General features: G+C 41.6%; 1 protein-coding gene and 1 pseudogene across 1 annotated transcript; both read right to left on the bottom strand.

The window, feature by feature from the left end:
- Positions 1-273: 273 nt before the first annotated feature.
- Positions 274-10,994, bottom strand: CSTA (cystatin A). Its single transcript, XM_027552166.1, has 3 exons — positions 10,868-10,994; positions 1,893-1,994; positions 274-523 (listed from the first exon to the last, which is right to left on the bottom strand). The coding sequence occupies exons 1-3, from the start codon at positions 10,931-10,933 to the stop codon at positions 395-397; spliced, it is 297 nt and encodes a 98-aa protein (XP_027407967.1). The 5' UTR covers positions 10,934-10,994; the 3' UTR covers positions 274-394.
- A 1,159-nt stretch (positions 10,995-12,153) lies between these two features.
- LOC113897738 lies at positions 12,154-12,492 on the bottom strand (annotated as a pseudogene).
- Positions 12,493-13,815: the final 1,323 nt, after the last annotated feature.

Raw genomic sequence — 13,815 nt, 5'->3', positions numbered from 1 at the left:
AATAAAAGATAAAATCTGTCACTGTTTCCATCTTTTTACTCATCTGGAGAAGGGAACGGCAAACCACTTCAGTATTCTTGCCTTGAGAACCCCATGATTAGTTGCATTGCTGCTGCTGCTGCTGTTGCTAAGTCGCTTCAGTTGCATTAGGCCTCAGTAATTTTTCTAAGATTTCCAGTTGATATCAGTTTGCATGGAATTTCTTATATCTCAAGATATAAATTGATTTTGAGAAAGAAAAGGTAATTATTATTAAACAAAATAGACGAGAACTAGTTGAAGAGATTAATTTATTGGAAAAGGAATGCTTCTTTATTGATAGCTACATTTATTCTTAGCAGGAGTCATTAATCAGGTGCCAGAGGAAAGAATCGACCACTTTAGGAACACGCTGCTAGAAGCCAGCCAGCTCATCATCCTTGGTTTTGTCAACTTGGTAGCCAGTAAGTATCAAAGAATGACTTTGTTGAGGAAGGCTTTTGAATACTTTAATGTGAATGTAACGATTATCACCTGTTTGTATCTGGAAGTTGAAAAAGAAAAAGGAGATTGATTTATTTGTGTGGATCCATATCAAATGAAAAATCTACAAACCCATAAAGACTTCGCTGCAATAAACTCTTTGGAATAGCATTCCTGGACCACCATTTTTACACCCTTGGTTCCATGGACAGAGGAGCCTGGCAGGCTACATTCATGGGGTCGCAAAGAGTCAGACAAAACTGAGTGACTAACACTTACATAAACCTACACTTTATTTTATGAGAGAAAGGGCAGGCTAAAGACATGGCAAGAGGCACAGGTCATGTGCACAAACGAAATCCAGAGTTACGTTTTATTTTCAAGGATGCACAGATCAAGAAAACAGGTGGCAGCCTTTTCTGTGATTCTATGTTCTGACTCCCAAATTGGGATACTTTGTCACATAGTTTGAGAAAGAAGAAAGTCAGAATTGCCCTAGGAAATTTGGGATGTGTTGTTCCCATATCTATACTAGAACTTGCTTTATAAATGCCCAGAGGTAAAACTGAGCAGGGCCCAGGGATGGAGAGTCTAGTTTTCCTTCTAAAATAAAGGAATCTTCCTGGGAAATCATTTGTATGAAGACTGACATGGTAGTTTGGGCATGAATCTGGGACCTAGAAAACTATGATAAGAATTTCCACTTCTGTTTTTGGTTTGGACAATGAAAGTTCTAAAATATTTATTTATTTGGCTGCCCTGGGTCTTAGTTGCAGTAGGAAGGATCTTCGATCTTCATTGTGACATGCAGGTTTTTCAGTTGTGGCTCACAAACTGTTAGTTGTGGCGGATGGGATCTAGTTCCCTGACCAGGGCTCGAACCTGCGCCCCCTGCATTGGGAGCACAGAGTCTTAGTCACCGGACCATCAGGAAGTCCCCATGTATTTAAATTATATTAATCAAAATGCTTATTTAAAGGGCAAAAGTGGTTTAAATTATTTTCTCAGCTACTGATTCAAACCATTCCATAAATCCATTCAGTTCTGGCACACAGAATCACAAAGCTTTGAGACAGAAAGAGCTTCAAGATAGCATCTGGTCCAGCCCCACATCCTGAAGATCCCACGTGAAGAAGCCATGGTTATGAGCTAAACACACTCTGAATTCTGAATCTTTTTCTTTACATCTTCTGGAAATTAAGTTAAGAATCAGTAGAAGAAAGCCTTCTAATTTCACAAGAAAAAGATGATATAAATATACCATCATCTGCCAAGTTTGAGAGTTACCACTTGGGAAGTATCATGCTAGGTAGGTGTCCTGATTTAGGACAAGGAGAAGGAACAAATGATAAAGTAAGGGTGACAGGAAACATCACATAAAATGAAAGATACAATATCTTTTAGTGCAAAAATGAATGTTGAAGTCTAACCTTAATGTAGTAATTTATTCCAGCAACCACTTGAGTTTTATATTCTATAGCTGTAAATTCTTCATATGTCTCATTTGTTTTTTCTTCAAGCTGTGGTTTAACCTTTAGAAAAGAGTATGAAATAGAAGTCATATTTTTATGGCAAGACAAGAGAAATTTAAACAACAAAAAATCTTCTCTGCCCATTGGCCTCCCTTTTCCTGGCCCACACTGTGCATTGTGTGTCTGCAGTATGCATTGCCCAAACCACCGCAATAGCAGGAATACCTGCTCAACCATAAAGAGCAACATTCTCTTAGTATCAACAAGACAACTCCTTCAAAGATAACATTCCTCCTTGATCTTGTAAGGTGTCACATGACATACCATATTGCTGCTTAGATCTGGATTAAATAAACTGTCAACTAAACATCATTTGACGCACAGCCCTTGGTCTCAAAAAACTTATATACCTGTGCCTTGACTTCTAATAGGTGGAACATTAGATGAACTTTCTGAGATGCTCTTCCTGGGTTATAATCCTCAAATTCAGCTCAAATAAAATTTCCATTTTTTTCTTAAATCAGCTGATCAATTTTTTGTCAACAAGAGGGAACAAATTACCAAAGCTGTATTGAACTCCATGTATGTGATTTACAAATTTGTTAAAAATGTGTTTACAAATAGTTGAATACATCTTTGATTAATAAAAGTGGGAGACCAGTAATTCCTACTAAGTACAAAATGTTTTTATCTTGAAATAATTTCAGGGACTTTCCTGGTGGTCCAGTAGTTAAGACCTTGGCTTCCAGTGAAGGGGATACAGGTTTGATCCCTGATCGGGGAACTAAGAACCCACATGCTTTGTGATCAAAAAACCAAAACGTAAAACAGAAACAATGTTGTAACAAACTCAATAAAGACTTCAACAAAAATTGTCCACATTAAAAAAATATCTTAAAAAAAAATTTCAGACTCAAATTTGCAAAAATAGTATAGCGTATCTCAAGGTCCTTAGTTTAATCACATCTGCAAGTCCCTTTGCCATGGAAAGTTTCAGGGATTAGAGTGTGGCCATCTTTGAACGCCATCCTTCTGTCTACCAGAAGGGGATACAAGCTTAGATGCCAGCATTCCTGAACCAAGCATGAAAAGGCAGCTAAAGAATCTCAAATAGAATATGTAAGATTTTACTAAGTCTGTCAGTTTTCAGTACAGGGTACCCCGATACTGAATTCCTGCTCTCAGCTGGGCATGATACAGTAGTGCCCACGATGGTTTCTCTGACTGTTTCTGCTAAGAGTAGAGTTCTGATCTTCTGTCTGTGTGGAGGACAAGAAACAGCTTGTCTTTCAGGGTGGAGAATAGTGAGAGGGAAGGACCTAGGCACAGTGGAACTGCTTCTCAGCCTTCCATCAGTTCTCGGGGTTTAGCTGCATGCCTCACTCTTGTCTTCCCGTTTCTGGTGTTGCTAGTGCTTGAGCCATTTTGGAGTTCTGCACCATGAATCTGCTTGCTTCTGGCTCAGACATTCCCCTATGTAGCTTAGGCTGTCTAGATGACTCAGATCACTTTACATTGTTCGTGTTTTCCATCTTTCGAAGTTTTGTTGAAAAAAAAATCCACAAAATATTGTTGATATCTCTGAGGTGTTTGCCTGCCTCTCATTGTCTTCTTATTTGTGGATATGACTTTCCCCTCCAACCCTTTCTTATCACTTAGAGGGAAAGGAAACAAGTGTGTGTGTTTGATATACCTTGTTTATTGGGAAGTTGCCTCCCTGCTCATAACTGAACATTTTATGTGCATATATGGCTTCAATCAGGCCTCCATTGCATCTAGGGTTCTCCCAAGACCATCTGGTCCTTCCTTCAGTGGGCAAATGTTTTGAATCCTTTTCTATTGATGCCTCAGTTTGGGTACCAGAACTGTTTTCAAAGACCTAGATATCTGGGGAGTTCCCTGGCAGTGCAGTGGTTAGGACTTGGTGTTCTCATGGCCAGGGCCTGGTTTCAATCCCTGGTTGGGCAATGAGAGCCTGCAAGCTGCATGGCACAGCCAAAAAAAGACCTAGACATGTGCAAATTCTTTGAGCTCTCAGACCTTTTTTGAAGGGCAAACACTCCATGGACCACCAGCCATTTCTACTGTATAGATGGAAAATCTCCAGAATAGATGGGGAAAATGTGATTGTTTTGGGGGGATGGAAAGTGAGGTTGCAAAGCAGAGAAAGGAAGAAAACAAATAGTGAAGAAAAAAGAGAAAGAAATGGGAAGAGATAGGACACAGGAGAGAGAAGAGAAAAGTGGCCAAGTGTGCAGAGAGAATGAGCTAGGGAAGAGTTCAGTGTCTTATTGCTTCCCCCATCCTCACACTTTGGAGCCAATACTGGGTAACTGTTACGTTAGGAGCTGAGTTGGGAAGGGTTAATCTTGACACTAAACCCTGAATTATCTATTTAAGCTTCACTTTGCGGGTGAGAAACCTGAGACTGTGAGAGAACATGACAGCTAAAGGCTGAAAAATACCTTGAATAGTGAGTATCTGATTTATCTTTTTTTGAACCCTGTATCAGACATTTTTATTTCTTATTGTCCCAGAAACACATCCAAATCTGTAATTTGGGTCTTTCCATCGTATCTATAGGAAAAGGCAATGGCACCCCACTCCAGTACTCTTGCCTGGAAAATCCCATGGATGGAGGAGCCTGGTGGGCTGCAGTTCATGGGGTCGCTAAGAGTCAGACATGACTGAGCGACTTCACTTTCACTTTTCACTTTCATGCATTGGAGAAGGAAATGGCAACCCACTCCAGTGCTGTTGCCTGGAGAATCCCAGGGACGGGTGAGCCTGGCGGGCTGCCGTCTATGGGGTCTCACAGAGTTGGAGACGACTGAAGTGACTTAGCAGCAGCAGCAGCACCCTGACTGTAGGTTCACTGTACTTACAACCTGTAGCCCTGCTCCTTCTTACCAGCAAAACAGATTTGTATTGCTCTATTGTTGGATGCTATGAACCTGAATGATGGGATATCAGGTGAGGAGGAGGAAAAAGGCAGAGTAGAAAGGAACTGATCATGAAACCTAAAGTTTCAGAAGGCAGGTTGGTGTTGAAAGTCTCAGGTTCCTCGCCTGCAAAGTGAAGCTTAAATAGATAATTCAGGGTTTAGTGTCAAGATTAACTCTTCCCAACTCAGCTCCTAACGTGACAGGTACCCAGTATTGGCTCCAAAGCGTGAGATTAGTGGGGGGGGGATGGGTGCTAGGAGAGTGAAGACCAGTGGGGAGTGGTGATCCAATGTGGTGGTAAATAGACAGACCTTAAGCTGTGCATAGTTGCCCCTTACTTTCTTCAATCTGCTATGCATGGTGGTGGTTGAGGTGCTGAAGGGAACAGTATAGGTTGGGGTCCAAACCAGGGGAAGGATGCTATCAGGGAGGAGCAGCTGATAAAGTACAGTCACCCCAGAGCTGTTCAAGCTTTTCTTGTTGCTGCAGAGGATGAATCCTGGTGAGCTGTTAATTCTCTGGGATATGAGGATTTCAGCCTTGCTGCGCCAAAGATGCAGGCGTTTCTCCTACCTTCTCCAACCTGTAATCATCCTGCAGAAACACACTTGGGCTATGCATAATTTAGGAAAAATGAATAGAAAGATTATGGTGGCAGCATGGATAGGCCATTTTGGGGATGTTTTAGAGAGTAACAAAGGAGAGTTTGGGTAGCAGCATGAAAGTACAGTGGTTTGGTGAAAGGTGACTTGTGGACATTTGTCGCCTATGTTTTGAGGGCTGGAGAAGTATGGGGCAAGGCAACCAGCATACAAGAAATAATGGCACCTGCCTTAAGAAAGGAGGACAAAGTCTTAGACTAGAGAGAGGCACGCTGTCAGCAAGGAAAAGTAAATCAGAGCGTTCTCACACCAGATGGCTGCAATCTTTTAAGAGAAAGGACTGAAATGCCATCTGGTCAGGCCATGGGGATTGGGAGGACTGAGAACCTGAGGAGAGAGGAGGTCCTGTTCCACTGCTGTGGGGTTTCTAGAAAAGAACCCACAGGATGTGACCGGAAGGCTAGCTGGCAGCCCCAGGGCCCTGCAGCTGTTGTTAACTGGTGTGAATTTGTAGATTTGAAAAGGGGAAGTTTTCTGTGATTCTACATCTTCCTTGAGCAAAGTTCTCTGAAGCTGGAGTGGAAGCTGAGGAGGAAGTGGTGGCAGTGGGAGTGACCTCTGATTGAGGACTGGAATGCCAGAGCTCACGGAGTCATGGAAATCAGGGTGGAGGAGGGGAGGAAACCACCCACGATGGGGTCCAGCTGGGTGAGCCATCGAGTGGGCTGAGGCATGCGCTGATGCAGATGGAAGGGTCAGTGCCTGAAGGGCTCTGGTGTGGCTGAACCGCAGCTTCTCTGTACGTGGGGCAATGGAAGAGCTGATTGATGAGGAGGCTGTGGTCAGAGAGGAGAACACACATTTGTGAGTGAGTAAGAGCCACAGCATGCTAAGCTCCCGGGTGTGTCCATAATGGTGTGCAGATGGGGTGTTTGTCTGTTGTTTTTGTTGCAGGTTTTGTGTGGTGTCCTGGCAGACAAAAGTTATGATCTGTGGGTATGCCAGGAATGGTATTCAGCAGCCAGGTTTGACCTAGGGGTGTGTGTGCACATGTGTATGTTTTGTGTGTATGCATCTGCCCATGTGTAATAATAGCTCTTATTTCTAAAAATGAAAATTATTGCTATAACATTTCTTTCTTGTATATAAACATACTCAGAATTCTCACCCAGTGATTTTTCACATATAACATAAGGTAATGGATCAGCCAGAATGATCCAGAGGCTCTAGCCAGTGGGCCTTCATTTGATCCTTAATTACATATATTAAGTATTAAGTATTTACATACTAAGTAATTAATCACACATGTTAATAATTTACATCTTAAGTAATTAATTACATATATTAAATACACATATTCAGGGATGGGGCCATGTTCGAGTCTTTGTTTCCTTGTGTGTATCCCTTTTCTCCAATTTATTTTACAAATTTCCCTGAGGGTAGGACCAGGTTAATATCCCTTCTCTTCCTATAGCAATTCACTCAGTACTGTGTATATAATTGATTTTCTCTTTTTTTAAATTTTAATTTTGGCCACACAATGCAACTTGTGGGATCTTAGTTACCCGACCAGAGATTGAACTCAAACCCTCAGCAGTGGGAATGCTGAGTCCTAACCACTGGACCACCAGGGAGTTCTCAAATCAATGTTTTCTGAATGCAGAAACCAGGGTTGTTTTCCCTCATAATAGCTTGTCTCCCCAGATAGGAAAGAAGATAGAAGAGAGGTAGAATATTGACGGAGGGGCTTTATTCCTCTGTACTCTGGAGAAGGAAATGGCAACCCACTCCAGTACTCTTGCCCAGAAAATTCCATGGATGGGGGAGCCTGGTAGGCTACAGTCCATGGGGTCACAAAGAGTCAGACACGACTGAGTGACTTCACTTTCTTTCTTTCTATAGTTCCTTTTGGAGAAGGAAATGGCAACCCAGTCCAGTGTTCTTGCCTGGAGAATCCCATGGACAGAGGAGCCGGGTGGGGCTACAGTCTATAGGGTTGCAAAGAGTCAGACACGACTAAGCAACTAACACACTCTGGACCCAAGTACCATTAACAGCCTTTAATACCTGATACGACCCATTACCATCCAGTCTCTCTTATCTTCAGAACAGAGAAAGTCCTTTCTTCTGCCTTCAAAAATGTTCAAGACTTCTCAACCCCAAGCCCTTTGTTTGGCTTTCTTCTCTTTCTGATTCAAGCTCTCTCTTTCATTCTGATGTCAAATTCCTTGAACCTGTGGTCATCATTTTTCTTTGATGCTTTCCCCTTTATGTGTGATGACCTCCCTCTCCCCTCTTTGCCTCCCCAGTGGGTGCTTCCTTCAGCTCAAATTCCACTGAGAAGCTCTCTGATAAAAACAGAGAAAGCTGATAAACTTCATTTCCTCCAAGTATATCTAATTTTAATAGGTGAATTTTTAAACTAGAAACACATTAAAACATCAAAGGAATAAGACTTCAAGGTAAATGACAGGAAAGTGGAGGTCTTCCCTGGGACCCCATCAAATCCCATTAAGTATGTGATTACCTACACATACCCATTTTCCTGGCCCAGCCCAGGAACCTAAATAATTCTATAATCTTGGAGAAGGTGTTGATTAAATTTCTTCACCTAAAAACTGGTTGGAGTAATATCTGCCTCTTGGGGTTTTTTTGTGGGGGGAATGAATGATATAATTGAAGTGCCTTCTAAACTCTAAAATGTTTTCTAAGCTGACTATCCCTCAGTCTTCCAGCCCTTAAATGGGAATTGTCGCCTGAGGCTATTTCCTGTAAGCCAGGGAAAGTGAAAGTGAAGTTGCTCAGTCCTGCCAGACTCTTTGCGACCCCATGGATAGTAGCCTGCACCAGGCTCCTCCATCCATAGGATTTTCAAAGCAAGAGTACTGCAGTGGGTTGCCATTTCCTTCTCCAGGGAATCTTCCCAACCCAGGGATCAAACCCAGGTCTCTCACATTGTAGACAGATGCTTTACCACCTGAGCCACCGGGGAAGTCTGTGAGCCAGGGAAGACAAGTGATAATTGGGAGTTTAGTACTGGAGGAACAGAGCTGCCATGCAGGGATTCTTCACTTGAAAGTAAGAACGTTTGACCAGTAATCTCTAAAGTTTTTCCTGGTTCCAAACCTATGATTATGAAAAAGCACTTAACTGGAAAATGTTTTATATTATGCTCTAGATTTTTTGACTTCCCTAAATGGGTTGTAAACTTCCTGAGGGCAGGGGCTGTATCTTATAGTCCTTATGGATCTTCTATAACTTTTAACACAATGCTGGACACCTAAGAGATATTCAAGAAATGATTCATTGATATTCATTTCTCCTATTGATTTAAAAGGGAGGCTGGCTGCTTGCACAGAGAAGGCAAGTTTGCAACATTGTCTCCTCCCAGTGTATTCCCCCCACTCCACAAGCTTCATCATGTCCCTGCCATAAATCTGGAGATAGGCTAGCTTCTTGATTAGATGGTTATTAACCTCTTTGAATCTCAGTTTCATCATCTGAAAAACTGATGTGATGTCTTCCCTCCTTGCCCCAGGGATTATAAAAATCATTTAATGAGAGGCTGAATGAGGACAAGGCTATCAAAACTGCAAAACATCTTTCTGGGCTGATGTAGCTACTCAATAACTAACTCTTATTCTACCTCTCTGACAGAGTTGAAGCCCAAGGTGAGCAGGAAGAAACACATTTTCAACTTAATTTATATATTTAAGGTGTGGCTTACTGATAGATATTATTAATAATGCAAGGCCTTCTTATAAGTTGTTACTTAAAAAAATTATACTTGCAAACCAAGATAGGCTTTATAAAAATAATTATAATTTTCTGCACCTTCTATCTTTCTTTTCTTTTTTTTCCCTATATTTCAAATATCTGTTATTCCCAACCCCCTTACAGCTCTGGTCCCTGAAGAGTCTCAGGAATTTTCCCAGGACAGTAATGATCTCAAGCAAAAATCGGAAGTAAACAATTGTGATGCCTCACTTATCCACGTTCATTTCCAAGTCATTTCTTTTTTCACCTGTGCTTCGCTGCATTCAGGATCTTAGTTCTCTGACGAGGGATCAAACCCATGACCCCTGCATTGGAAGCATGGAGTCTTAACCACTGGACCACCAGGGAATTCCCTCCAAGTCTTTTTTATGAGTTGCAAGGCAAGTGGTGTTATTTTTACTTCACAGAAGAAACTGAGAGTCTTTTGCTGCCCTCTGATTTTTGCTGCCCATCTCCTGTCAATTTCTCAGAATACCCTGTATCTCTAGTCCTGCAGGCAAGTGAGGTCATGGACCACAGTCTGGGCATCACCAGAGCTGATTAGAAATGCAGAACCCCAGGCCTACCCTAGATCTACTGAGTCAGAATCTGATCTTTTAACGAGACTTCCAGGTGATCCATGTGCCCATTGAAGTTTAAGAACACTGAAAATATAGGGATTCCAGTGAAGACATTCATGACTTAATATTATCTTCTTCAAGAAAGGATATGTGAGAAGGTATTTACTATTTTAAAAGTACAGTTGAAAGGAAAATACTTAGCCCCACAGAATGAGCGATAGAATTCCAAGCAAAAGAGACCGGCTCTGTGCTCCAACATAGAGAATCCCATCTCTTCCATTTACACATAAAGCTAATCTTTACCAGTGTCATAGAATGAAAGGGCAGGAAGGAATGACATAGGAAATAGGGCAATAATTAATAAATCTAAAATAGTAATTTATATATTTTTTATTTTCATAAAAATGCAATATAATTTTTATTTGATAGGTGATAACAAATCAGACAACACTTAGAAAAATATATTAACCTGCTAAACACATTGAGTTCTATTTTCACCATAATTAATTTTGAAATCACCATAGACTATGTCACTTCTCTATTAGTGTAATCTCCCAAATACTAAAACATTGTCCATTGAGACAAATTTGTAGGAAGTTTGTAAGTGGATCATTTTTATGATTTATTCTACATTTAACTCATAAAATTTTTTTTCCTATAGTGCATTTAAAGTTTAGTTCGTCGATAGTTAACAGCCTCAGACTTTAATTACATGTTGGCTACCCTTGGTGAGGAAAGACAAATTTCATCAGAAGCTGAATTAGTAATCCTAGAATCATACATTGTAAGAGCTTTAGAGATGATCCCATAAAGACTCTTCTTTTACAAATGGGGAACCTGAGCCTCAGAGAAGGGATGTGACTTGCTCAAGATTACTCTCAGGATTATCAGAGATTTCATCTGAAAAAATTTTCAGTTGGAAGGAAGTCCAAACAAAACCACTCATTTCCCCACCTTCCAGTTTTCCTGTTCACCGACACATTTAGCCCAGGGCCAACCTAGGAACCAAGATTTGGGATCAAACCTTTCCTTGGGCTGCATTCACTCACCGTGTTAGCAATCTCCTGGATTTCTGGAGTGGCAGGTTTGGCTTCAGTTAAACCTCCAGGGATCATTTTGGCTAACTGTGTCTTTTCTGGGCAGGATGCTGGCGCTGAAGTGATCAGGTAAGGGTGGAGATTCTGGTTTTTAAAGAGGCTGTTGTTCACAAGCTCCGCCTATAGAATGTTTTGTTTTCCTCAGAGAGTAAAAAGCACAGGGAAAATGAATATGCCTTGAAGTAAGACTTCTTGCTTCCTCTGTGGAAAACGCTAAGAGGACTTGGGAAGAACGAGGGGCCAGGGAGGAATGAATGGGTGTGTACAGGTGTTGTGTTGGAACAAGAGTCAAACTTTGTGTTCTCATGGTTTCATCCTGTTGCCTCTGAAGTATGAAATCCAAAACCACAACCAGACTTTCCCAGTGCTTAAAACCTCTAACAAAACTTTATTTTTTCAAGGAATACTTTTCCATAATGTCAAGGCCGATTGTTTAAAATGGACTTAACTTTATTAAAAAAAAAAAAGTAAAAGATCTATCTTGAGAACCTTGGCTGGATATTTGTATTTTACTTGTTTTTACATTTCTAGAACTGCTTAAAATACAGAAAAACACAAAGTATAAAATAACAAACACCTTTATTCCTATCATCCAGAATTAAAACTTTTAACATTCAGTCATATTGCTTCCCATCTGTTTTTTTTTTTTTTTTTGGTAGCTGTTTTCAAGAAATAAACTATCACAATTTGCCACTCCCTTATCCCCAGTCTTGTCCTCTGCACAGGTAAACTACATTTTGAGTTTGGTATCCTTCTAGCCCATTTAAAAAATACTTTTATTTAGTGTGTTTTTAAAAATCTGCTTAAATTTTGTACTGGACGTATGCTCTGTATTATCCCTTTTTGCTATTCAATATGTATTTTTAGTCATTCCATGTTGATACAGGTGATTCTTACCTGATCTTCCCAGGAGTCAGCCATGTGGAAAGCAGCATATCCTCTGTTCTCTTTCTAGAGCTTATGCTCTGTTGCTCTTAGATTCCCTCTTGATTCTCAATAATTGCTTTTAGAAGCAGAAACTTCCTCAAAGCACAGGTTGCTCTTGTCCTACGATTTGTCCTAGTTGTTTTTAAGGTAAAATGAATGCTTCTTATTGACAGGGGAAGAGTCACATAAGGAAGTGCAGAAAAACACAGCAATCAATATCTCTGTGCTAACTGTTTAATTAATTAAACAGAGTTAATTAAATGCATATTTATTTAAGTTTTATTTACCTTGTTTAATAGGCAGTGATGGTCTCAAAAATCTTTCTCTTCATCAGATGTTTGATCCCTTTGTAAATCTTTGGGTTTTTGAGCTTGAACATGGAGCTTTACTCCATCAGTAACATGATTTTCCTGTAGTAGTGTGGTGTGAAGCTCTTCTTCTGAAGAAAACTGAATCCAATCCATACCTCTGTGAAAACCAATCTCGTTGTCAAAAGGTACAGTGCAATTTCCCACGTGGCCAACTTGTACAAAGTGCCCTCTCAGCTCACTCAAGTGGTCCAGGGAATTTATCTGACAAATGCAATGGACCAGCTGATGTTCAGTGTTTGTTGGCAGCTCCATAGCTCCCCTCACTGCCCAGGACACCATCTTTAGGTTAATATACATTTATTTTTAAGTACCTTTAAGATAGTATTATTGGATTGGGGGATATCAATTATTCAGGCTATTTTTACAGAACTTGACATACTCATAAGTTTTGTATTTCTTGTCTTCCACAGGAATTATCTTTTATGGGAGATTTCCCTTGATGGGGGCTGGGTTTTGGGTGGTTGTCTCTACTAGGCCACAGTGGGCATATAGTCCCCAGACAAGGTCTTATTTTATTCTAGGCTTAGGACTCTTAACTCATGAAGATATTGAGAATTTGGGCTTATCTCCGGCTTTTGGTATAGGCCTGGGACTCTGGACTTCCTCAGCTAACTCTGCTTCCACCCACGGTTGGGGTGAATGTGTGGATACATCACTTAGTCTACATCCTATCATTTCCACTCCTAGCTATTGACCTAAAAGGAGTGAAAACATATGCCCACACAAGACTTGTGTACAAATGTTCACAGCTGCATTATTCATAATAGTTCAAAACTGAAATGACTCAAATGTTCATCAACTGGTGAATAGATTTAAGAAACTGTAGAGATTATCCAGCCTCACGGTCTCATGAGACACTTGCTTTGTCTCCCTGCTTCAATTTCCAACCAGTAAAACATCTGTAACTGAACAAGGCTTCTTTTTCCCAGCACAATAGGACGCCAGAGAGTCCCAGACATCTGTACATCTAAAAGTGGGTGGACTGAAGTAGATAGAGGAGGTAGGGCTGAGGGGACAGTGGGAGCAGTGTGTGCCATCCCAGACTCCTGGCTGCAAAGGGCTGGGCCCATCGCCCCAGAAAAGCCAGGAGGAGCAGGGGAGGGGGCCACAGGTCTGTGGCCTCCCGACTCCGGCAGTGCTTACAGCCACAGAGAGCTGGGCGGCAGCAGCAGTGGGGCCTCTAATCCTGTCCCTCCAGCCATGGAGGTGCCTGCAAGTCCAGATCCCTGCCTGCAGCTGTGGCACCCCTGAACTTCAACCCCCAGAGTGCCTGTGACCCTGGCTCCCCCCACCCCATGTCCCACTGCAGTGGTGAAGCCTACAACCCAGGAAACCCCAGACAAGGTTGAGGCACCAGCCATCCTGGAGCCCCAGTGGCTTCTCTTGTTGCAGAGCACAGGCTCTAGGGGGCTCAAGGCTTCAGTAGTTGCAGCTCACAGGCTTTAGAGCACAGTCTCAGTATTTGTGCACACGGGCTTGTACATCCCCGTGGCATATGTGATCTTCCCAGACCAGGGATTGAACTCATGTCCCCTGCATTGGCAGGCAGATCCTTAACCGCTGGTCCACCAGGGAAGTCCTTAACATTTTTCCTTAGGAAAG

This window comes from Bos indicus x Bos taurus, chromosome 1 (genome assembly GCF_003369695.1).
Source record: "Bos indicus x Bos taurus breed Angus x Brahman F1 hybrid chromosome 1, Bos_hybrid_MaternalHap_v2.0, whole genome shotgun sequence".
Taxonomy (NCBI): Eukaryota; Metazoa; Chordata; class Mammalia; order Artiodactyla; family Bovidae; genus Bos; species Bos indicus x Bos taurus.
This window is presented reverse-complemented; position numbering and strand designations above follow the sequence as displayed.